Source organism: Cylas formicarius, unplaced genomic scaffold (assembly GCF_029955315.1).
Source record: "Cylas formicarius isolate icCylForm1 unplaced genomic scaffold, icCylForm1.1 PGA_scaffold_1__22_contigs__length_36826433, whole genome shotgun sequence".
Lineage (NCBI taxonomy): Eukaryota > Metazoa > Arthropoda > Insecta > Coleoptera > Brentidae > Cylas > Cylas formicarius.
Genome location: NW_026844264.1, coordinates 27240806 through 27268427, shown reverse-complemented (window position 1 = coordinate 27268427; position 27622 = coordinate 27240806). Strand labels below are relative to the sequence as shown.

General features: G+C 32.7%; 1 protein-coding gene across 1 annotated transcript in view; it reads right to left on the bottom strand.

The window, feature by feature from the left end:
• LOC132697148 (uncharacterized) overlaps positions 1-27622 on the bottom strand; it is a 43372-nt gene that overhangs the window by 3505 nt on the left and 12245 nt on the right. Inside the window, exons 2-6 of the mRNA XM_060662439.1 lie at positions 12866-13083; positions 9385-9520; positions 5936-6069; positions 3849-4047; positions 1653-1772 (exon numbers count right to left, since the gene is read on the bottom strand). Of these exons, the coding sequence (XP_060518422.1) occupies positions 1653-1772; positions 3849-4047; positions 5936-6069; positions 9385-9520; positions 12866-13083 (807 nt within the window). The remainder of the gene's footprint in view (positions 1-1652; positions 1773-3848; positions 4048-5935; positions 6070-9384; positions 9521-12865; positions 13084-27622) is intronic.

Sequence of the window (27622 nt, the reverse complement as noted above, 5' to 3'; positions counted from 1 at the left end):
ATACAGTCAATTAAAAATTTTCTGACACCGAACCAGTTTTGGAGGTGCTCGAAAGCGAAACCAGAGTTAGTCCAAAATGATTATATAGATTCACAAAATGAAATTTTCTTGCAAATTTTTCCATTGCTTTAAAGATACTTCATTTATCGCTTTTTCCCCACATGACCTAAACTTCCTATTGTATTTCCTTGTCCCTTTGGTCATATTTCCTCTTACACTCATATCATACCATTTCAATAGTACGAAACTGACAATGGCTTGCTTTGTCCATCACTCAACCTTTTTGGAGGAAGAATTTTCAAAATTTTGTTTATTCGTATTGTCATGATAATCTCCGCTTTATATTTCACTTTGAAGTATTAAATTGGTCCCTTTAATAAATCTTGCGTTTGATTCAGTGTGCATAATATATCGACGCCCTTCGCTAGTTTTTTTAAAACTTGTTATCCTGCCAGCTGTTTTTAAGCGAACCCAAATATCATCAATAAATGCGGTGGTATGAGCATCTTTTCCTAAGTTTTGATTTTTGACATATTGAGAGATATTTATTGTGAATATAAATTGATTATTTCGTCGACGATGTGAGGTAAATCCATTAGGTATTTTCTATTACTTAATTTATTTCAGTTTTTTTAAGGCAATTTGTAATGAATACATCTTTGGCATACATGCAATAGACGATATCTCTTATTTTATTCTATTAATAATCTGAAAATTTTTTTACCTCTTTTTGCTTTTGAGATATTCTGGAGTTTATTATTTATTCCTCTTTTCTTAATATTTATGATTGTTGAACGGCTATGTTGTGTTGCACTTGAAGCTCGTTCAAACCGACATTGACTGTTAGAAAGAAACGATAATGATATTTGTCACTAACCAAAAATGACGTCACTTCAGAAAGGTAATGCGCCAACTATACTTAAAATTTAGTGAACTCAGGTTCCAAAACTTTAATACTATGATATTAATGTACTGGAGATTTTGAGGGTTAACAATTTTAAAAAATAATCAGTAATCATAAATGTGGCAATAGCAATCTGCTTAAATGCTTAGTCTGGCATTTTTGCTGATGGCAGAATTGAGAGCAAACTGCCTCGCAGTACATGTTGGATTTTGGATTATTTGTTTTGCTTTGTTTTCGAAGAAATAACACCGTATTTCTCCAAAGCCATTTTGCTGATTTCAAAAACTAGCTTCGAGCATTCAATCAATTCAAAACAATTTTGTATTGGCCAATGGACAACAATTCTGCTCCATATCGTGGAATTAAAAGTCAGGTCCTTCAAATAAAATAAATAAACATCCGAAGTCCATGAAACTCGATGTTTTTTTATTAAGGCATTTTTATAAAATCCCGAGGCACAGAAATAACGACCAGAATAAAAATCCGATTGTTTGACGATGGCAAAATGCAACGTTCCGAGTTGTTCCCGTGAAACGCACAGTTAAACTTTTCAATATTAATCTTTTTGGACTAAATAAAAGGCTGAAACTGTAATGCTGATTTGGTAGAGATAAAATAACCATTTTAATTTCCGACGCATTTAAAAAGCAATAAACGGAGACCAGAAATTATAAACAAAAATTTATGCCTTACGGGAACCTCAACCGAATAAAATAAAACAATGATTTCAATTAATTTTACAGAGTTTTTATTAAAATTTTAATAACAGACTCTGCATTAAAACAAAGCATCGTAAAACAAAATAGTCGCAGCGGTATTGTCTGACTGCTTGCTGTGGAAGCCGCGCTAGCCGTGTTCGGAGCACTCACTGCAATAAAAAGAGAGAAAAGGTATTAAAATAGAGTAAAAGAAAACTTGTTTATAGTCGGCGATGGAGATTTGGCAAAGCTTTTTCGTTGCTGTTTTAAAATGATCTGTGTGAAAGACTAGGAGCCATAAAAGTAATATTTGGGAAACGGATGTTTTGTAATGGCTTCTGCTTCAAAACTTTTAGAATTCGGCTGGATATACAAGTTCATCGAATTTATTTGGAAGGGAACAAGCCAACTGTGTTGCGATAACAACGTATGGATAATTCATAAAATAAAACTTTCTATAAACTTTTGCATATTTATGTAGGGTATATTATGTAGGGATAATGTTAATTAATTATTACTCTTCCGTGAATATCCAATAAATTGATTTATCGATGCATATTAAATAACAAGCAATTATATTATAATGTGTGTTTAAACATTTTCTCCATCCTCAGTAAATAATAAGCTTTGCAACCTTTACCGTGGATAAACTAAAATTCAAGAAGTCAACGAAATGCATTTCTTTAATCTTAGATTAGAAGACAATTTTTTATAGAAACGTATGGAATGAAGTCGCATTTCTTTTTATTTGCCACCCTAAGCAAGGAGGAAACCTGATTTTTTCCATAACAAGAACGAAGGATCAATATATCTTTTTATTTGAAGACATAAATTTTTAGGTGTAAAAGGGGTTAAAATAAAACTTAAACATTAAAAATTATTTTTTCATATTGGTTTAAAAGAAAATGCAATGTTTGGTTTATCAAAAGATAAACAACTAACTTCTGAGTAAATTGAATCCTAACCAATTTTCAATATTATTTTTTGTCTGTTGGTTACAATTAAAAGTTTTATTTTGTGTATGCTTGGCTTGAACTATTTAAATATGAAATATAACGTGTTTATTGAAGAGTTATTGAAAATTAAATTTTTCAAAAGAATCTGAGTTTATTTCAGCTGATTGGAATATTTCTTCATTATTTGTCTAGTGGGCCTAAATTCCATTATAATGGTGTACGAAAACGCATACAACAAACTTAAATGTTTGAGTTAGGAAATTATAATTGGTTTTTGGTTCATGATTCTTTTCATAAAATAGAACTCAGCAATAATATAATGTTTATTTTATTTAAAGTGTGTATCTATCAGCTTCTACCATTGAAAATAATTTTTAATCTTATTTTTAAATCCAAAGAATACCCAATTGCATGGAATTCGTAAAAGTAGGAAAAGGTCAGAAATTAATAATTATAGATTTGTGGCAATATTTGCACACCAAGCAAAATTTTTGAAACCATTTTGTATAAATGCATCTTTTCTCAAATAACAGAAGTACCACATCGACACCAGCACGGTTTTATGCCGAGAAGACAGACAGAGGCCAATTTAACAAGCTCTTTCCATAAAATAAACAATAAACAAGTAGCCGTTATTCTTAGAGATTTCTTACAAGCGTATGTTGGTGTCTCTATCGATATTCTTAAGGTATGTGCATATTTGCCTCCAATGTCCAGAAATCCGCATTAAAATTTGCACGTCCACAATTTTTATTGATCAGTTTCACAAGTCCGGCAATTTATATTCCCCACAATGTTATTTAATTGACGGTATATCTAAACATTTTGTTTTTCGATTTATTTGGCAATCAGTTAAAGTACATTGACCAGCCAACTCCGGATTCTCGCTTATCGCCAACCGGGACACAACAAACGCAAGATTTTCTATCGGCATTACACCGAAACGGCATAATATATTGCTTTCTTTTCTTTTGAAAATAAAAGAAAGCCTTACAGCCTCCGGTTCAGAATGAAAAAGGAATTTCGTTCGTCATTAAATCGAATGAATGTGGAGCATCATTTTCTCCTAAATGAGTTTTTGAAGAAATCCTCTTGTGGGGTTTGCCTACGTCTGTTTCGTAAACCGCTAAGTAGATTTGCCATTTTTGTGGGAGTTTTTTAAAATATATTTGAAAAAACTGCAACATGAAAATGCACACTTTCTGAAACCCCGATACCTCAGTTTCACACAGCTGCTTTGAATAAATTTCGAAACTACCCAATTTACGTTTCAGATAATAAAATTCATACCTTTCTCTGGCACAGGGTGCCTGACACTTTGTAATTCCAACCCGACTGTTTCGTGGTACACTGAGGATACTTGAGCCACGCATTGCAGGTTTAATTGGCCTTCTTGAAAATGCAGGTCCGATAGCTTCAGCTCCAGTTGCAGGTCGCTATAATCGGTTGGGCGGAGCTTCCTCAGCGCCAAAGGCTCAGTTTGATTAACCTGACAATGGATCGATTTGCAAACTTAATTAAGGATTTACTAAAATTCGAAACAAAAGCTTTTTAACCAAGACATAAATATTATGGATTCATTACTTTGGAACACGGTTAAATTATTCTTCCTAAAAAAGTAACTTTGGGTATTTTAAAACTTATGTGCTCTTTAAAAAATAATTTTTGTTTTGCTGCACAAACAGATTGGAGGAACTTTTTTTTGACTATTTAATATTTTAGGCAAACAGCAGAAGAATGTATTCTCTATGGACGTAAATTATTTTAATTTTGTTTTACATTCAATATCGCAAGCAGCATAATAACATTGTACAATTGGTATTACCTTTACTTATCAATCACAGCCGGCTTGTTGTATAAAGTAACAAAGCCATAGAAGAAGAGGAAAGTTAAGCAAGTTCAATAAAGTTTGAATCAATATAATATTTGATATTTGATTGAATCCATTAGCTCAAAAGAAGAGAGGACATCAAATAAGTTTTTTCCTCATAATGCTTGGAGACCAATACTAGTTCTGGTTCTTTTATTATATCATTATCTATTAAATCTATTATTATATCTATTATATCATATCGTGCAACACTTCTGTAAGAAATCACTTCAAGAATTACCAGTAAATAGCATTTAAATTACATCCAATTTCCACTTATTACCATTCCCATTATTTGTGTTTCAATTAATAAATTAAGGCAGGTAAGTGAAGAAAACCTTTCAAATATTCTATTTATCAATTCTACTCCTTAAAATAAAAAAAATATATAAGTTGCGAGAAATAAATAATACTTTAAAGTACCTAAAAATATAAAAACAAGCAATTTAAACAAATCTTTGGTAAAATTTTACCACAAATTAAAATAATAATATCGTCGAACAGCCAAAATCTAACCTATCCTGAATAGTGGGATCGTCGGAGGACACTTGGTATATCACAAATCCAACAGTGAAAATGTCTGCTAAAATGTAACTTATTTTTCTTTCTTCAGATATATTTCTCTATCTTCAAAACCAGACGTCTTTTTAATCACTAATCATTACCATCACTGATATACTTTATTATACTTCTACTAATTATCGGTAATTATCACTGATGTATGAGGGCGTTGTGTAAAGAAGTCAGGCATCTTGTTCGTTGTTGAAGAAGTAGTAGCTACAGGTTCCAATGCCTGCAGAAGTTTTATGAAAAATTACCTACAAACTATGAAATAAACGACCACTGGTTTATGTTTGTTTTTAATAACTAATTACTAATAAAAAATATTATTAAATCTGTAGTTGAAATATTTCTTGGTTTTTTCTATTTCTTCAACTCCACCAGAAATTTAAAAGAAATTAAAAAAAAACATGCAACAACGCATAGCTGCAAATTCGAGAGTCAAAAAATAGAAAAAAGTGCATATAAACTTAGGTTCAGACATGCTTGAGATACGGGGTGTTACATATTAAAAAAAAATGGTTTGAGCGAAAATTCTTAGGCCGTAAGTTTAGGATAATACTCAGGAGTCAAAAAAGTTGTAGGTTTAGTGGCTTGTTCAAAGTAAATAAAAATACATTTCTTTGGAAGTACTATTCGTTAGAATACCTTCCGTGAGTACACTGGATTGAAGGAAAAGCCTTTTATCATTAAAAATGACTCAATTAAATCGGACAACAAATATTAATTATATCATAAAAGAGCCATTACAATATAATTGACATCCCATATCTTGAAAATTAAGCATTTTCGGAGCGTTGACTAATAATAATATAATGGTAATTGATAATTAAAAAAATTGTTTAACATGACCAAAAGCAACAATTTTTTTAAACTGCGAAACGACGGAAAATAGGATCGTAGAAAATATTTTAATCGATGGTGCCGACAAAGGATTTTAACTTACCGTAATTCCATTTAGTATCAAAGTTAAGTCGGCCGGAGGTCTGGACCGATACGACGAACAGTTGGCTCGTAAAATATCGCCGTAATCGAAGGGCTCTCCCCTTACGCTTATTTCTGGTGGATGCTCGGGCAATTCTGTAAATCGAATGATTAATTAGTTTAAGATATTCGAAAAGGACCCTTCGCACGAAATTTACGTTCCCAATTATTGTACCTTTCTTTTCGTTATGTACTTCTGGATATCTGCAAAAGCGGTAGGTCTAAAATCCGAATTAATCCTTTCGTCCTCTTTCCCGTTGAAAATTCATAAAATTCCGTCAGAACGAAATGTATATTATAATTACGCAAACCGAGACAAAACTGGGCGCTTGACACAGAAATAACAAGACTTTCATTTTAAAGGGAGTTTATTTACAAAAGACGTACAATTATGGAGTTATTTTTACTGTCGGCGAAGTTTATTTCGTCAACCGGACATAACTCACATCGCTTTATTAAGATTCTCCAAATTTTCGACGGCTGGATCCCTAAATAAAAATTCATATTGGAAGTTATACCATAATATAGGCCCAATTTGTAGAGGCGAATGAATATATATATATATATATATATATATATATATATATATATATATATATATATATATATATATATATATATATATATATATATATATATATATATATATATATATATATATATATATATATATATATATATATATATATATATATATATATATATATATATATATATATATATATATATATATTCTCACGTATTGATTCACGGATGGAAAAATATGATGACACTATATTCCGGGATATCATCCGTTCGCTCGTTGAACTCCGACTGGAATCCTGCATCCGACTGGAATCCTGCAGACGTTTCGCCAAAATCTCCGCTCCGAAAACACTTCGAGTGTTACATATACATATATATATATATATATATATATATATATATATATATATATATATATATATATATATATATATATATATATATATATATATATATATATATATATATATATATATATATATATATATATATATATATATATATATATATATATATATATATATATATATATATATATATATATATATATATATATATATAATTATTATTAAAAGCAGAAATTTGGTTCGTAGTGCTCATCAATTTTCTATGACGACAACATAGGAGAAAACAAACGCCATCCTATCGATTTCAAAAAGTCCCAATTTTGTCTTCACGAAGCATCTTGAGTTGTCACATCCCGTTTGATAATGCCTCGTTAAATTAATTTTAAAAGAAGGACAACCACTTCAAAGGTTTTAACTTACTACCCCGAATAACCGGATAATCCGTCGAAGCAAAGAGGCCGAAACTGAGCCTCACTCGAAAGACGTTTCAAGCCAAACAGACGAAGGCACTGCAAAAATAATTCAAAGAGCTCAAAATGCCACTTCATTATCGGGGTGTATACGTTACGCCCGACATCAATTTCGACAAAATAAACATTGTCAGCGCTTTGTGTGTTTTGCGGTTGGCGCGAACACACTGCGATATTTTAAATTCGGACTGTATTTTCTTTACCGTATTTGAAGACCGTTCGTTTGATAAACGACCGGGATTTGCACTTATCGCAAGCTCAAAATTCATTTTTGTAGCTTCACTTCGATGGAACACTCGTGAAACTGAAATAACTTTTTTTTGTTTTTCAGGGGTTTTAATAGCATTTTATATGTTATCAAACTGAAAACCCTAGCGTCCCAAAATATCAAAGTTAAAGGTCCTGGATACAATGCCTGATCATCAACTTTTAATTTCCACTACGTACAGAAGACATCATCGGAACTCTCGAAATGTTTTAACATATGTTTTAAACAACATGATATCCAGGAGTGCCAGTCGCAGAGTCGAATTATTATGCATTTTTAAATCAATTAACACTTTTCTGACTTGTTTAATCAAATTAAGGCTCTCGGCCATAGACGTATCAGCCCTAAAAGGTTTAGGCACGGGTTAGAAGTCGAAAGATTACACTTCCTCCAGATGATGGAACACTAGAAGAAGAAGACCTTTCGCAAGAAAGAAATACTTACAATTAACAGAGTCTGACTTTCTCACTAGTATTAACCTATAATCAAGGGTATTTGTGGTCGAAACAACGGGTACTTTTATTACTGTCACTTGAGTCAAAGATCTTGAAAAATACTCTACCCATACTCTTGATTCATGTGACCAAAATCTTGTATTCTGCAATCAGAACCCATAAATGAATTTGCTCGAAAAGATTTTTGATGTCTTAACTTCATAGAAATGATCTCGAAAGGATCCATCTAGTTATTTAGTTTAAATCTACTCGGTTTATTACTTGCGATTCTCAACAATCCAACAACAACTTTCCTCACTGCGAATTCGGAACGAAGTAATTGAAAACAAATATCAACGCCAAAGTTAAATTCACTCTTAAAATTCAAGACGTTTGAACCTCGAACCGTTGACAACCGACTGCTGAAACTTCTTCGGATTTATTCTTTTCTCTTTAGAGAAGCTTTGTTAAACAGTAATAAAAGTTAGTTAGACTGCAGGTTTAAGTTTTCTGAAAGATTAATGACCCATTTTGCACAGTGGATTCCCTTATTAAGAATTAGAGAAACTCGTTAAAATTTTGGGTACGGACAGTTTCACTGCTGGCAGTTATTCTGCCATTGTTTAAATTTAAGGATTGTTTTTTTTTTCGGTGAATTGTAATTAAAATCTTTGTGTCTCAGTGCGCTACTAAAAGAAAATGAGTTTGACCGTAGGAAACGGCGGAAATTTTACGCAAATTTTATTCTACGTCCCGCAAATTTATTACTTTGAGTTTTAAAAACTTTAATAGAAAGCTATACAGTTCATAAATACTTTCAGTGATGTTTTTAATGTAAGAAAGGACAACAGTGCTTTCGGCCTCATTGCTATTGATAAGTTGTGGTGAAGTGTAATATCTTTAATGTAGAAATTATTGTATGTAATCAATCTGAGAGTCTATAGAAATCTATAAGCAACCTAACAATCTTAACCGCGACTGAGGTCTTTACCTGTCACCAATATGGGAAACAGTCATCCGAGATGGTGTTTATGCCTCTCATTTAGCTCCCCGCCCCCCAATTTATATATAAGCAGATGCAGAGTAAAATGCGTGCTAGTTTCAGTCAAGCTCTGAAGAAGCCAACAGGATGATTGGCGAAACGTTAGCAATTTCGACTCAACAAAAACCGACTCAGGAGGAATCCAGAAGTCTTGTAAAAAGTAAAACAATTAATCTAATTTCAAATAGGCACTTTCCTTAATTTTTTATTTTAGGATTATAAACCGAAGCACAAATACCAGAAAGGATGCATACAATATGAATCGAGGCAGTTAAACTTGCATCAAAGTCTGGACCCCAAAATTAACAATCGAAGTTTTACTTACGCACGACTACCATCGATTTGCAGTTGTTCAACGCGTGAATGTGCGAATCCTCGGTCGTAACTTCGCAGCAGAATTCGCCGGAAACGACGAAGTCGATGTCGTTGAGCGTCACTTGCGTGGAATCAGAACGATCTACCTGAAAATAAGCATGGATTTACAAAACTAAACTAAAGATTAAATGTCTCTAGAGATCCCTATTCGGATAAGAATATTTGGGGTTTGGGTGTTCTAAGTGTCACTTTGAAGATGGTCGGCACTTAACCCTTTTGTTCATATAAATTTTAATTGTAAATTAAAAGAATCTGTACTTGATATCTGTTTTGCTTTATTAGGCTGCTGAAATGGAATGAAAATAAAACTTGAAATCCTTTGATGACTTATTGTCTCGTCTGTTATAACAATATTGTTGTGAATGCAGGTTGGTGCAGTGTTTGATTAGTTGACCAATTACCTGGATATACTGCCTACACCCGAGAAGGCTTTTATTTAGTACTAGTTGGTGAAGCTGGTTCCATTTCTTACTTTTAAATTTGAAAAACACCAACTACGATTATTCGTTTTCGAGGGACTTTAGCAATCAAGATGGTTCTCCAGAAATATCTAGATATGTAGTTGTTGTGTAGCGAACCATTGAATACAAATTTAATTTGGTGTTGGCCAGCTAATATAAATATCACAGGCCAAAAATATTTTGGTGCCTGCGATTTTTCAATTGTCTCTTGCCAGTTAAACATTTTCTTTTATGGGACTTTCTAGAATGGTGTTTACTAGAGCAGTCTCGCTGAAGGCTGGATCAGTAGTCCGTGGTTTTAATATTCTAATATAATTTTTCATTCTCTGTCTTTCACTGCAATCACCTAAGTTTTCTGTAAGGCGATCTAGATGGTTTTCAATGTAGTGAACTTTTATACTCATATTACAACCTATAATACTAAAATTTGCCTTTAATTTTTTAATTTAAAGCTTTCACAAGTTGCTTCATCTGTCCCACCTTGATATGCAAAGGCAAAAGTAATATTTTTTAATTGAAAATCAAAGATTACTTGATCAGATTTTGTTTTCCAATTTTTGTTAACCCACTGCTCATTTTTAGCTCTGCTGTCGCAAGAGCACCAAGAACAAGGACTGTTTGTTTAGCCACTCGGCTGTCCAGGGAGCAAGTTTACCATTTCGAAATTAACGCAAATTGTCCATTGATGGTTTATCATACTTATTCTTTTTCAAAACTGAAAGGACTAGTAAACTTTATAGATAAAGTTTGGATCAGGAACAATTCCAGGTATATATTTCTAGTTTGATCATTTAGTGTATATTTGTCTCTTAATTTTTGTCGCTTTTCAGAACTAATATTAATAGACCTGTATCTGATGATGAGGAAAATTGTCTGCAAGTAAAAAAGGAAAGTTATGTGTGGATGTTTCAATTTTTTCTTGACTGAAATTTATAATTGGAGGTCAGTATACAGATTTACATTTATACAGATATCTCTTTCGCAATCTTATACGGACTGGTTTTATAATGATTTATCACTTTCTTATGGATTGCTCACATCCCGTAAGAACCAAGCCTGGTAGCATAATTAAATATCACTAGTTGTAAATTTGGTAAAAATAGTAATATTAGTTTGAGACCTTATGATAACTGCGACGTGAAAAGTTTATTGGTATATTCCGTTTAACGGAAGTTTAGATGTTTTTTGGTCCGCATACATCATTTGTGGTATTTTTTGAAAGCTGGCTAATTTTTTACTTCGACATAAAAAATATTATACAGAGGATTCCATTCTAAATAATTGAATTTCCATAGAATATGCAAAACTCTGTCTCTATATCTGCGTGAGCATTCGATTTTGATTTTTCAATAGGGTTTTTAGTTTTATATCTTCTATATCTATCTATCTATATCTTTATCTCTATATCTTCCTATCAGCTAAAACCTATAAATTATATCAAAATAATTGTTGTGAGAATTGGAGTGGATTAAAATGCTCCAATGCCAAGGGTTCTGTTTATAAGAAGATTTTGATGAGAATTATTGAGACTGGTATGGTATATTAGTAGAATCTTAAATGTTAAAATTTGTAGTAATTGCAGTTTTCTGATAACAGATCGACGAAGTTCCTGGTAGGACTGATTAGCTGCGTATATTTCATAATTTAGTTGATATAAAAGTCAAATCGATTTGAGTTCACTTTTATGATATTCCTACTGTAGAGGCAGTGTTTGATGTGGTGACCATCCTAAGCCGGTTTTGAATTTTGTGTCACGCTGAAATTTTAAATTTCATAGTGCTAAATTCACAAAGTTTTCTTTTACATAATTTCTAGATCTAGCGGACTCCGTCTTGAAACGCGTTATCAGTCTAGAACTCAATCTAATTTGAGAGCTCCATTCCGTTTTGTTATTGTCGAAACCGCTAACCCCACACAGAAAATCCACTTATCATTTCACGACGAACACTTGCAAGAAAATTAAATTTTAAAACAATTCCTACCGTCGAAAATTTGCATAATAAAGTGTCGTTAACATCTTACCGGTACGTCGAAATGACTTTCAGACTCAACGAAGTTACGTTAACGCTATTAATAAAAGCGGGGAGGTACATGTCTCTGTTGGCGAAAGTCTTGTCGACTAAATAGGGTGGAAACGGTTTATAGGATGCTTATCCTTGTGCTAGATATTTTTATAGGAACTGTTGATATCTTCAGTCCAGAAGGTGTAACTAGCCTATTCGCTATAAAACTTAGCTAGTGCTAGTGCCTTTCCATATCCGTTTTAGGTCTATAACCATAAAAAACGTTTTTCTTTAATCACGACCGCTCATTGATTTATACAGAAATGCACATGACGTTTTTTTGATTAAACGCTTCTTATTATCTTGTAAACAGAAAACAGAAGGTAAAATATGTAAGTTATTCAAAATTAGTGATATAATGTCAAATAGAGCAGAAAAAGAACCTGCTTATATCCTGCAAAATGTTTTTCTTCAGAATATTCATATTCGAACTTTTGGCGCTCTCCTGAACCATATAGTCATAGTAGAAAGTTGAAGATCGTTCAGATGAACATTACAATATATACGATATTCATAAAAAGGTGTTCAAGCGTACACAAAAATGTTGGGAGATGGGCGATAAGGATTTTGAACATCCAATGTAAATTTTTTGTCATTATTTTCTATTTAAAAATGATAAGAGCGGTATGATCTGATAACAACCATCAATATCAGTATCGATGTTGGTCAGTGCATCACACTTTAATTACTTAGCATAGTTTTGTGAATATTGGTAGGACTTTTACTCATGCCTAATTTTGTAGTTTTACCATAATATACTAGCATGGCAAAATAATTTTTTTGATTTGGCAAACTAGCAAAATGACAAAAACTTAAACAACTTAAAGGAAAAAGCGGCACTTTCCCTCTTACTGACGTTTACTGTAGAACTGATGTTTGTTTCATTCTATTTCTGTTTCATACTTACGTCTATAGTGACTCCCTTAAAAGGAAATGCTTGTTTCCTTTTATCCCTCTCCTTTTCCGACGGTGTGTATCTATAAAATTCGAGACTTCCTCTATACCATTTAACAGTATACAACGCATCCCCTTCAAGGTCGTATGTACAACGTAGTTTAGATGTGTTTCGATATTGTACCACGCTTGGCTCAATCGAAAGAGTCACATTTTTCAAGCTGAAGACACCTGTAAAAGAACATTTTCTAACTAACTTAACTAAAGAAACGGACAAAAGCAACTCTAAATTGTTTGTCTGATACACCAGAGTTTCTCTACATATGAATTGTTCTATGTATATTTCATGTGGTCAAGAACGGGGAGCGCTCAAAAATTTTAACGAGAACAGAGTCTCACAGAACAACTTTCTTCTACAATGAAAATAATATTTCTATAGCAGAGTTGAATAGTGAACCACCATTCAACTTTAAAATATAGTAAAACTTAAAATAAGCAAGTTTAAATTAATTACCTTTCTATGGCGGATGTCCTTTGTAACAATAATAAATAATGGTTCGATTACAACAATTGGTTATGAAGATCGCCTTAATCAGATTGCCTTTTAGGGAGCAACCAGAATTAGTCCTTTAGATCTATAATTGCAAGCAATATATAAGCAAACTTAAAACACATACTCATTTTATAATGCAATTTCAACCTAAAAAAGCTCCCTAAAACAATGAAGAACCTCCAAGTTCGACCCGTACAATAACATCGAACAGCAAATCCACTCAGATTATATCTTATCCAGAAATTACTTAATGGAGAAGAGAAAAGACAAACAAAGACAAAGAGCAGGAAATAACGACTATTAGCTAGCGATAATTACTCGCTTAATAATAAAAGTTTCTTTAAAACTGTTAGGATGCAGATCATCTTTTAGTAAAGTTTGTATGTCATTATAAAGTTTATATATAATAAATGAAAACCCTCTTTTGGCGAAGTTCAGTTTGAGGCGATGGAGAGTTAAGCCTTTAATTTAACGCATGAAAATCTGTTCCATAACTTTCTTGATAAAATACCGAAAACACTTATAAAAGGTAATTTTATTTATTATTTAGACAATATTATACAAGGTGGCATACAAATAGTTTAAATTCAACCGCCGAATTTCAAAGGGATTTGCTTTAGAAGATTTTGAGGTTTCAACTGTAAACACAATATTCTCCCTTACTTCACGAAATTCACCACAACCTGATTAGACACATTCACATCGATTTGGTCAAGGGCTCGTTGACTTTCATGCCCATAAAAAAGGTCACGTGGAGTCAAGTCATATGATCCATCGATGATCGCAACGAGATAAATTGGTCGGAAATCTCCCACGCGTAACCAAAAATTCTTAATCTATTTCTTCCGTCTCTCTACTCCAAATCCCATACTAAACCGTCCAACTCTTCGAGGATGCATTTCTTGTACTTGCAGTAGCAAGAAGTAAGAAGTTTGATATTAAAATGCGCTTTATCACTGTAAATTATGTGCTGACGAAAACCGATGATCTCTTGTTCGATATCAAAATCCATTCACAAAACTGCATTGACCGTTAACACAATGCTGCTAACAATTAACAACAAAAAACGGCCCTTTCAAATTGGAAGTTCAGTTTGAATAAAGAGAATTAGTTTGATTTTGAAATTTAGGCCAAAGAAATTAATTTTTGTTTAGTTTCAAGTTTGTTTGAATAAATTATATTTAAAAAAGATGCTGTGATCAAACTGAATAATTCTGTAAATCAGCACTATCAAAAAGAAAAAGAATTACATTCGTCGATCAAAATTTTCCTGGAAATGTTTTAATTCGGATATTCATATGGGAAAAATGGTAAATGTTTAAAAAACGTAAAATCATTTCCCACAGTTTTTGTTTTTTCTCTCCGTTGGTCGGAAACCTGGGGGCCAAGAAAGTAAGAGCACGTAGGACTAGAAACATTTCAATGGTATACCTTTGGACTACATTAGGATATCGCCAGTAATGAAAGGTACAACCAAGTGTAGTTAGATAGAGGGAGTTTTTGTATTCAATAATGCCTTGCGGAGCAAACACCAAAAAAATACGACTGTGGACTGCAGAAAACTAAGGCTGAATTCTATGTGACGTGTGATCCCACCTCAGATCTCAGTTTAGATAACGCCGAAATAGCAATTTAGGATGAACGTAAACCGTATCTTTATCGATATCACCATATCAACGCAGAAGGAAAAAAGTTTATCGGAATCAATTTCCGTGGCCATTTTAACTCCATTCCATGTCTTTAAACTTTTCGTTAATGATTCGTGGAATTAAATTTAGTTCGGTTGAGCGGGGTCGTGTCTCAGATACAAATTAAAGGTAAGGTTAAATAAAATTTAATTTTCATTTAACGTGATATATGTGCTCGAAGTCCAACGCGGAGTGGACTTTTAATTACTTTATGATATCGATTCCGTTTAATTAGAGGAACTCGGAATTTGTGGCCCCCAAAATGGGAAAAATAATCGGGAGGTGCTGCGTTATCAAATTTAGCATTTCTGTTTAGTACAAAAGTATTAATTATAATTTATATAGAACTTTAACCACCGAATATTAACAAAGGCAATAAAGTTGTCTTTTCAGTGGCACTTGCGATACCTGGTAAAAACAAGCAATGGGTCGTATGCTAGATAAGGAGAACTGGGATTAGGATTTACGACCTTCACGTTTTCGCGAACTATTTAATCTAATGAGACCAATGAGGTTTTTTCATTATAGTAGATCAATTTATTTTCAAGAAATATTAAACAAGGACTATGCCATTGACAAAATTGAATCGTATATCAATTAAATATATTTTTGAACATTAGGCTTCAATTATCGGCGAAATGTGTCTTAGAATTATAAATAGGTCATTGGATTTTCCACGTAATGTGGAATAGAAAGGATATTTTTACGTAATGCAGTATCAATTGTCTAGTTCTAGGCAACTATACTTTGGTTTCTTGTTTTTGTGTCATTAGTAATACTGAGACCACTATTACTATGAGACCATTTATAACCGATGGAAATTAATAATCGATTTTGCAACCGGAAATTTGTTTAAAACATTTTCATCTGCGAAAGCCAAATTAATTGTAGACCACACCGCAAAAACAATGTTTACAACAGCCCATATAGTTAAGTATTGATATGAATATAATCAAACGTGGAACACAAAGAGAGACAAGGTTAATTGAAATAACTTATAATATTCATTTCCCACTTCCTGGCCAAGTTGTGTGGTGACTGGGGGTAGATTCGTAATAGGATTTTAACCTAATTTCGTCTCTAAGGCGGTTTCCTCTTTATATGTTGCTTTTATCATTGTTATTGTAGTAATTATTGAAACACTAGAAGGGGGTTCTGACGCGTAGCAATCCCACAAACTGCCTTGGTCGTGCAGACAAGCAGTCTTTCTAAGAAATAAAAATCATGTGGAACATTAGAAAGAATTTTTATGCAATGTTTTGCACATATGCCAGAGTCTAATATCTGCTTAATATGGCTCCTACTTAATCTAATGAATTTTAAGGGATCGAGCAATTGAGGACTTGTCAACGTCCATAGACTTTTATAATATCTACGAAAAGTAAATGTTTGTTGCATCTCTTTTTTATTTATGATTGATCACTTCGAAAACCTGACTTCTATATTATGTGGAGAGTATTCTCAACTATATTGCGAAGAACTAATCCATATCGTCTTCTCATTTTGCTTGTGATCGATATGCATCTATAGTTGAAGCAGTCACCTCCCTTTCCCTTTTTATTGACTGGTGTTATTCATGCTTATTTTCATGTGACTGGGATTGGTTCGACGACTACATATCGTATCATCAGCTCATTCAGGAATGTAGTTAATTTACGAGCACCAGTTTTTAGCAGTTCTGCCAGTACTCTTTCTGGCCGGGGTATTTCTGTATATCCTATTAATCGTGTCGATCAGGAAGATTATGCAGGTTAACCAAACAATTATTGTGCGGGAACAGCGAAGGTAGCTTCTATGACATAGCCATGTTGAACGAATGGGAGATGGGTGATTACCAAAAATATTGAAGTAATGATATTTAGATTCAAATTAGAAAGTGGAGATGTATGGATTTGACTAAACGCCTAGAATTATTTATTTACTTGGGTAATATATAACAACGGGTGTCTTGACTTTTGAAACCTACTCCACGTTACTCGTAGGCGCAAACCCTACTGAGCAGAGGTACAGGTGGAGTCGGCAGTCCTAAGGACAAGCCTGCTGACTAATTGTTTGTTCGGCAAAGCACGATCTAGTTTATTTAAAAGTATTTAATGATCTTAATCTACATCGAGTGCTTTTAAGACTAATCCTAACTGTCACAGATTTCCTTCTTCAATCATCGTTTATCAGCAAAGTGTCTCTTTGTGAAACACTTGGATGCATTTGTTTGGATAATGAACTGAAATGAACATGGTGCATACAAAAGCCATTGTAATTCATTAAAATTTATTTGTTATCTTAAAACGGTTATTAAGAAATCTGTAAGTCGCAAGCAAAATATTAATCTCACTCATTAAATAATTAGTTTAGTTAGTACCAGCGTCAATTTATTTTTAATTTCGTAACAGATTGATATAAATTAAAGTTGTAGAAATTTCAATATGCCGTTGAACGTAGCTTTCAAAATGCAATAAAGAGCCAAAGCGATTGTATTTTTCTGCTTTGTAGATTGCATCCGGTAAATCGTAATTACAGGAAATTTAATCACTTCAATTTCGCTACGCGTTTTTTACAATAGACTTGAGGAAAATTAAAATGTTGACTCATTTATTCATAGAGATGTGTATTTCTAAAATCACCTATACAGGCCGAGTACTTTCGTGACGCGTTAGTGTCTGTTTCACAACGGATACGAACGCTTTCTAGTGCAATAAAACATTCTTTTTCATAGCATAACGAGATACTTACGTGCTAACGAACCCTCTCAAACCTTGCTACTTAAAAATGTCTCGTTTTCATGGTTGTCATGTCGTTACAAGCGTAAAATATTGGTGCTTATCCTGTTAGAAGCACCCTGACCGAAATAAAACAACCGCAAGAAATTGTTCTATTTATTTTTTCCTTTTCTTTGGCTTATTAGCTTTTTACATTTGAGTAATGGTTTGAAATCCATGATATCTTAAACAATTTTCAATGTGTTTTCAACAGGTATTTTAACCAATATTATTTATTTTTTCTAGACCTCCCTTTAGCTGTTGTTGTATTAGTCGGGAGACATTTCCTATGGAATATCTATGGAGAATGTTTATAAACTTAGTATACATTTTTTAATGTATCTTGTTCTTTTACGAGTAGGTCGCGCCAATGTCTCTCTTTCTCTCGACACGTTTTGGGTTTGGACACTTAAAGTAAATTCATGTTGTAATCAAATAAATGTGTTTTATAAGGTCTTGCTAATTGAATTGGAACCCCAATAAAGAGTCGAACTTCGCTTGCCTCCAAAATGGCAATAAGCTTGTTAATGAAGTGTTTCAAAGGTCAAATGAAATTGAATGACGATAAGAAAAAAAAAAACGTTACGAATTGTCTGGCGTTCGCTGTAATAAATTTAGGAATTTTGGAGCTTTGGCCCTCGATTAAGGTTTAAAAATAATTATCACTCTTTCTTTCTTTCTCGATGCTTCTGTTCCGGGCAATCTGCTAGGGAATGTTAGGAAGTTTGATGTTGAATTCTTTACGTAGAACTGCGTAGGCTCGCCGTTTCACTAAATTTTGTAAAGTTGTAAAAATGTAATGGTTACATAGCCATGGTACTCCAGTGGAACTAATAAGCCAAAAGTTGATTTGCTCTTCTCAGTGTAAGTCCTAAATCGGTAAACCATTACGCAGTTACTGATGGTTTTTGTTTGACCTCTGCTGTCTATATTTCTTGATTTTAAATATTTTGTACATTTTAAAGAGAAAAATAATAGATCCTGAATTAAGATTTTATTAAGAGTTTATTTGGATATTCAGGCTAATATTGCGGGAAAACTAAAATGTTTAATATATAAGTGAGGGAGTCTGCCCAGTAGTCACTCTAAAGACTAGTAACGGTTTGTTTCCCAGACTTGGGAATAAGCTGTATTCTTTGTCAGTCAATTTTTAATTTTTTTAAATATTTTCTTCATTTCGGAATTAAAATATTCTTTATTTAAATGTCAAATTTGGGGTATATACTTACGCAAATTATTGAAATGATTTCTCTACTTAATTTAGTAAGCTTTGCTAGAACTATCCCATAAATAGTGCTAATTATTTAAAAATAATAGTATATTTGATAAATCTCATGGTAACGTCTTTTGTTACGTTCTCTACCAAAATTTGGCTTCTTGACGTTCCCTAGATTTATTTTATTTATTTAAATTTTTTATTGGAACGTTTTGGCATCTTACTATAGATAGAAATTACGAAAAAAACACGGGAATTTTAAAAACAATCGAGGTTAACAATATAGAGTTAAAATTTTATTAGTAATTAATTAAAAGGAGAAAGGTATTAGAGCACATGACTGAGCCGCAGGCAAAGAGCGACGAGGAAGGGAAAGCTGTTTAGGGTTAAATTTTGAAATTTTAATTTACATATTATTATACATTACAATAGCATTATAAAGTTACTGTGAAATAAGGTTAATCAATAACGAGGTATCGAGAAATTGTTAAATTTTCGTATATCGCGGTGATTTCGATATCCAGTTATCGCAAAGTGATCTAAGATCCGACGAATAAACAGAAGATAGTCAAATATTTTCAGTTCGGAACCAACTAACCAACCAGTGGCACGTTCTGTCATGTTTTCTAAGCCAGAAAATAAACGTACAACACACTTGAATCTGTTGCAATCGATTCTTAGTCAAGGCAAGGGTAATACACAAATACTGGCATAATTTAATACCGAGACTAAGGAATTCATATATTATTTTGCAAAATTTGATCCATGTCTATTGTAGAGTGGGGATTGAAATATATTATTAATTCAATTAGGAGAATATTATTCTAAGTAATTAAAATAAAATACTTTCTGCTTCTTAAGAGAAAGAAGAATAGAAAAAAATGTTATGGATATTTTTTGTATGTTTCCTTTTTTCCGCATTATTCCAAGAGAACAATCGGTTTGTTGATTTGCGGTAATTTGAGGAGTTCCGAGTATTTGCAATGAATTACGATGACTTGTAGTGGTTTATTTATAAATAAAATGAATTGTCTTAATCTCTCTTTTAATCTAATATTTTTTCTAACGGATGAGTAATCTTTACACTCCAAGTAATACAAGAGTCACGTAGTGGGTGTGGCTAATTTTAAGCTATTTTAAAATTATTTAATTTTTTGAAATAACTATATTGCTATTAAACAAAAACAAGGGAGCAAGGATAATACAATTTCTACGACAACAGACTAAATAAAAAGTCCTAAGCGACAATTAACAGTTTCGCTGAGGGTTACAAGAATCAACGGTGCTCTTACACTTCCACAATCCAATTGTCAAAGTTTCGGAGCGACATGAATAATATACACTGCACAATATCGGGACGCATTACCCGCTGTTAAAAGCAATCCTCGATGTCTGCCGTAAACAGCGACAGTTTACCGGATCGTATATCAAAACATGATATTGCAGTAACTTGTAATGCAATTAATTAATCTTGTATTGGATCGGCCAAAATGTTGACTCGCGGAATTGTACATCCAAAGGAAGTTGGTCAAGAGCAATACAGTGTTTAGTTTACGCCGAGACTAACGGGGTCTCATTGTTCACAATATCTGACCTAATATTTGTTGCCTGACGGAATTTGGCGACGAGGGCCAACATTTCGAGGGCAATGTTGCACTAAGGTTGCTATTTGATCCCATCTGCGGGTATAATTAACTTGCTATACATTTTTAGAGTTTCTTTTTATGCTTGGAGGAAAACCAGCTTTGTAAAATTTCGCGATGTTTAGAAAACGCGAGGAACAAGAAAAACAACAATTCTAATAAACCAGACATATATAAAGTTAGAAAAATATAATAATAAGGATTATTTGCAGAAAATAAAATAAATTGTTTCGTATCAATTATAAGACTCCAAAAATGAGACTGATTGAATGATAAATTGGATCAAAGTGCAGTCACGAAAATAATAGAAGAAAAAGGTGTTCACAACCTAAAACAATTGAGATATATTATTTTAAGATTACTTCAAACAAACAAATAATATACAAGCAGAAAATGTGGGTAAAGAGTCATAACGCCCATACGATGTCTTTTATAATTTATTTTTCACGAATTTACATTTGGGGCTTACACACGATTAGGCACATTGTTGTATACTGTATATACTTTATAAAAACGATTGAACTAAAGCTGTGGGAAATTGCTTTCTTTAAATCCTAAACGGTGTTATTGTTCGGTCCTATTGTTCCTGTGGGTGAAACTTTGTGAGAAAATTGCAAAACCAAATGAGCTCATTTACCTACTATTTGCGAAAACGTCTTTGAGGAAAAAAGGATTCTTTAAAATGTTCAAGCGTTTGGAGGCGACAGTTTCAGTTAACCTTGACGTCATCTGCTATATTATGTACTTTTGATATCGCTTTAATTTAGCAGAAAATTATCGTAATTATCTCACTTCCACATATTTAACACTTCACTAAATATCTAGGTTGAGATTTGTTAACTTTGGCACATCCACCTAAAAATAAGATTATATATCTGTATGTAGGGACTATTAAATATTCCTATTCGATTTTATTTATATTTCATTTCATATGCTTTTGGTGAAACCAATTCCAACTGCACCTACATCTACTTCTCCTTAATAATATAGTAATAAAATAATGGAAAAATAAGAAAAACAATGAAAAGTGCATAAAGAAATTTGGTATAATACTAATAAGTAGGCGACAGAGTATGACAAAAGTATATAAATAAAACTCACTGTTCCAATCTGCATTTAGCTACACTACTGGATTTCTTCTGCGTAGGTTGTTGTTGAGTCGAACTTGCTAACGTTTCGCCAATCATCCTGTTGATTTCTTCTGAGCTTAACTGAAACTGGCTCCCATTTTACTCTGTACCTGCTTAAATATTGTTTGAGGGGGGCAGAACTAAATGAGGGACATAAACATCGTGTCGGATGAGTGATTCCAATGAGTAGCGCTTAAGATTGTATAATTCTATAGATTCTAGGATTTTTCGTTGGTAGAAGAATTGATTACGTGCAATAATTTTAGTTTTATCGAATAATTGTTTATGTCCAGTTTCGTAATTGTGTTCGGTAGCTGCTGATGAGTTTATTTGTCTTAGTCTTAAGGTTTTTTCATGTTCTTTAAGCCTAGTGGACATTTTTTGTCCTGGCATCTAAAATGGGATTTTGTCTTTGACGGATCGAAGATGTTGAGAGATTTTTGGATAAGTGGTAAATCTGGTTTTGACGTTATATTTATTAAGAAATTTTGATATGGTCAGTGTGTGATTACTTTTGCACTCTTTAATTATCTTTAATATGAAAATTGTTAGAGAGAAGGGCAGAGGTAAGCTGCTCAGGCTGAAATACTTTTACTGCTATCTAAACAAAAGAGTTGATAACGGATGATTTTTTCTCTAAGCACCAAGGCCCAATGTTAGGTGTGATTTTCTAATGATAAGAATATCAAAAATTCAAAACGTATGTCTTGTAGGGATTCTTAACCATGAAATCAAATAACAAAAGTGTCATCGACGTAGCGTTTCCATAATTTTGGTTTTGAATGGATGATGATAATACAGGATGGTGATAATACAGAACCCATAACTGTTAAAGACGTTCGTTCAAAAATTTGACTATTATATTAGGGGTGACAGATTTTTTCATCTAGTTTGTTATTCGATAAAACCAAAATTCTTGCAAGTACCAATTCTTCTAACAACGAAAAATCCGAGAATCTATAGAAATCTATAAGCAACCATACAATCTCAATCGCGACTTAGGTGTTTACCTTTCACCAATATGGGAATTAGGCATCCGAGACATTTAGCTCTGCCCCCCTAAAACAATATAGAAGCAGGTACAGAGTAAAATGTGAGCCAGTTTTAATTAAGCTCTGAAGAAGCCAACAGTTCTTCATGCAGCCAGTGACTACCAAATGGACATACATCCTTTGACGTGAATAATATAAAATTGGCTAAAAGGGGTAGAAAAGGGCTGCCGAACAAAAAAGCGCTTGATACATACAAAAACATCTGTATTAATTATTAATTAATAATGGGTTTGCGTAAAGCTTCGTGCCTTTTTGTTTTTCCATGGCACTTCAACGGACCGTGATGCAACTCCATGTTCACAAATTAGGAATTCACAAGTTAATGACGGTTCGGGTGGTGGCACGTACCAAATCTTTACGGTTTTGTATGACCTGTTTTATTTATTTGTAATTGACCAAATATATCATAAAATTTGGGGACACGTTAAGCGACAGGATTTATCAAATTTTACAGGAAATGAAATTCAATTTTATCAGAATTATTATTCATAATGTCACAAAATAAAATACCTACATATAAAACATTCGTTCCGAGCTATAAATTAAACGGATTAATTGACCCATTAAAAATTGCGGTCGTTATGAACGAATAGGTACAGTTTGGGTAATTTGGAGCAGCAAAATAAACAAAAGTTCCGAACAAATTAAATGTTGAATTATTGCGCGAAAACATCAATAAAACCTACAGGAACATGCCAGTTAAATCCATTTTTGCCGATAATTGAGACGGTTTTGCAATTTTTTGTAGGCATCGTTTCTGATATTGGAGTCGTAATCACGAATAAACTGTTCATTTAGGGGGGTTGTAACGCTCTAGATAATTTTAGACATTTCGAATTAATCGACATTTCGAAAAGCATTCAAAGTACATTTCGATTTGCATATAAAGTGTTTCAGGCTCGATCGGTGATGAATGGTATGAATGGGTGTATTTAATAATCAATTAGAACATTGTGTATTGCATATTAACCAGTTAAATGATATTTGCGCCATCGGGCATCGCCGATTTCAATTAAGTTTAGCACAATAAATAACTGATTCTAGATCTTTTATAATCTTACTGCTTTGAAAGCCTGCTTTTTAGGGTTACTCGTCATTTTGGTGCAACACTTGCTAAATTTAATAGTTCATTCGTTACGCTGAAATTTGAATCGTTGGGTATAATACTAAAAAATTATATAATTTAGTATCTATCTATCTATCCATTCTTATCTGTGGCTGATAAAACGAGATTACAAAAGAAATCGGAACAACTGCCTGATCCGTTTACGGATTATCTGATTGTTCTTTGCAAAAATTTTAGTTTGGTCAAATAACATTTTATATCAAGTTTCATAACTGTGCGAGGCAATTGTTGATGAATTTATTTGTCGTAGTTTTAAGGCCCTTTCATGTTCTGTTAGCCTAGCCGATATTCTTTGCCACATGCGCATGGGTGCTGGAATGAAAGCTGGAATGCTGAATCTTTGATGGATCGAAGATGCTGAGAGATTTTTGGACGGGTGGTGAATCTAGTTTTACCATTAAATTCCTTAAGAACTTTTAATATGTGGTTAGAAATATTATAAATATAAGGAAGGGCCAGAGTGGCAAGGTATAAAAACTTTCGGACTTGTTTTCTTTGGGAGGAGGACAATGCATTAAGCTATCGGTCTAAAATATCATTGAATTTGCAGGAAGTTCGATTGAGCAAGATCCGACTCAGGAGGAATCCAGATTGTAAATAAATGATTATTCTACGGATACTGAAGTTTAGTACATTTATAAATAAAGCTTCTTACTATATTAGTACTATAATATTCGAAAAATGGTTAATGCTGGGTAGCTGAGATGAAGATCTTAAGCTATACTTCGTCCTTTGAAATATAAGTATGTAAGCTTATTAGTTTGTATTGGAATTAAGCAAAAATGTTGTGCAAGAATTTAAATTTTTCAATAAAGATTAGACTATTTATGATTAGTTTGATAGGAATGGACCTTCAAGTTTTGAAATTTGGCATCCTATATATTTTATCCATTCCTGAAGTTAAACTTCATTTGGCCAACTTGGCTTGAACTTTAATGAAGTGAAGAATGTATGAAGGCGTAAGTGGACTCCCAAAAAAATAAATACCATATCTAAAATTTTTTTAAAATTCTATCAATTTTCCCAGGCAATTTTAATATATACAGGATGGTCCAGATATGCGCAAAAAAGTAAGGTAACGTTTCTCTTATAAATCTTATATTTCTTCATATTTGCAATAAATAGTGATTATACTTTGTAAAGCCCATACCTATAACTATATAACTATAACTATAACTATAAAAATTGCAGCCAAGAAAGGATTTGGCAACCGAATAATTCTGTTAATTTATAATAATTTTTGATAATTTAGCGAAAATTATAATTTTTGAATTCGTATATGTTTATTTATAATTGATATACTGGGCCATCACAAAATATTAAATGAATTCTAAATTATTTAACATTAAAAATTTGGAAATTAACTAAAATTCATAACAAATTAATAAAATAATAAATATAAAGCTCGTATAACTTAAAGTAATATAAGTTGGAGCTACTATCACTTCCAAGAATTAAAATTTGCTCCTACGCAGCTACCAGGTAAACTTTTAACAAACCGCTTTGCGTTAGTGACCTCGTATAAGTATAAACTCGCTCGATGTATAGTTGGAACCTCAAAATTTTTTGCAAGTGTAAAGAGCGAGAAAAGTTTTTCCCTAGAAATTATCGGAGTAATAACTTTCAAAGTTTCCGAACTGAATCGACTGATTCCTTCTTAAAAGTTTAAGCGGATTTCTCAACACCACTTCTTTTTGAAATATTTCGTATCTATTAAATATTTATAAGAATTTTAAGTCAGCATCATTGATGCCGTTTTTACCTTCGTCGTGGGAAAACCAAAATTTGTTCCCTAAATATTTAAATAACGCACATCTCCAGCCAAATAAGTAAATGTCGCTGTTATTCAAATTTGGTAGCCTCAATAGCTATATTCTTCTTTGGAAAATATACAATGAATTATTGATTTACAAATAAATCTGAAAAATCCTGAAAATATATAAGTAGCCTGAGTTTACGAATAGCGTGTCTAAATTTCTTCATAAAGTTCACAAAGTTATGGTTGGAGGTTCAGTAATCCACCGCCAGGAAAAGGTTTTTCTGACCACAACAAGATTTTAATAATGACGATTCCAGTCGGGCCTGGGATTAATTTAATTTAACTTAAGGGAGCGAAGTGTTCTTACTACAACACAATCGTACAACAGGCTTTTTATTAAGTTAAGAGAACGAAACATAGTTGCTGAGCACTCGTCATGGTAAACAAAAATTGTCAATTCTGGAAAACCAAAGCAGAAATTTTTGATAATGATTTCCATTTAATTGAAAAAAAATTGTTAGTTCGATCCGAACACCGATATCCGATATCTTTTTTATTTTAATTTCAATTTATTTTTTAGCTAAGTTTAATTCTTTTTAACATCATTAGGAAAACTGAACATCGTGTCATTTGATGAGTAGGTGGATCATATTAATGAAAATGAGTCCTCACTATGAGGTTTAGGTTAAAAAGAAGTAAAAAAAAATATTGAAACTTCAAGGAGTCTAAGTATAACTCAATTTTCGAAACAGATATCATTTTGCAAAACAGTAAAGCTGTGTTTTCTTATGACATTTTCAATAATTATTTATAATACTGTTTTCCAATATTTTTAAACGAAAACTTTTCTAGCAGTTGTTATTATTTTTTACTTTGAGACAATTCTGGATTATACTACATCTAACTTAAAATAATTCATTCTTTTAATTCCTCCAGGCGACAGTCCTAAAAATATCCAATACTCTAACACCTGGCACTGTTTACTTGTGAGTTTTAGGGCTTCTTCGGCACATCCCACATAAGCCAAGCCCGAACCATATGGTTTGGCAGTATGCGAGCTCGTGTCTTCAAAATAATTCCGGTTAGTTTATTTTTACAGACAAGACGCGACAGAATAATAGGAATTGTTTTGATTGTTGTCTTTATAAATGTGTAAGCGTCGAAATAACTCTTGTTTTGACGTACATCAATTACGCATGGAGAATGGATGAGTCACTTCGTTTTCTGGATAGAATAGAATTGTATTTATATTTGGATAGGACTGGTTGCTGGCACTGGAGAATATCCAGTAACCAAAACTATATTAACTGAAAATTTGCCGCCGTTCATTTGTTAAAGGCCGAAACTATATGGTTCATATTATCAACCCCATTATTTAAAGTGCATGGTTTCACTATATGATAGTGCGAATAATCCGCAGCTAATGTACGGAAGCGACGCAATATTAATTTTACCGAAGAGGTGAGCGAATAAAAGGGCAATAATAAAGCAAGGACTCCCTTTCCCTACGGACATTGTCACGCATTAGAGGCGTAATGTTAGCACTTTCGGAGATAATTAGATAATCCATTAGGTGGATAACAATGGTAGAACACGAACACTCCTTAAAATGCACCGAACATATGGAATTTAATTGATATTGCTACGCCAATTTCTCTAGTTGCACAAACGCTGTTCGTAAATGATAAGCAAATGATCATAATGACTTTTTTAAAGCGACATAAAGTATGATGTGATTTTATGATTTCTATAGAACAGTACAGTACGTACAGTGCAATTTTTGGGAGCTGAAAGTTTGAATAAAAAAAATTGAAGTAGTCGTCCTCTTTTTAAAACTGTTTCTATAT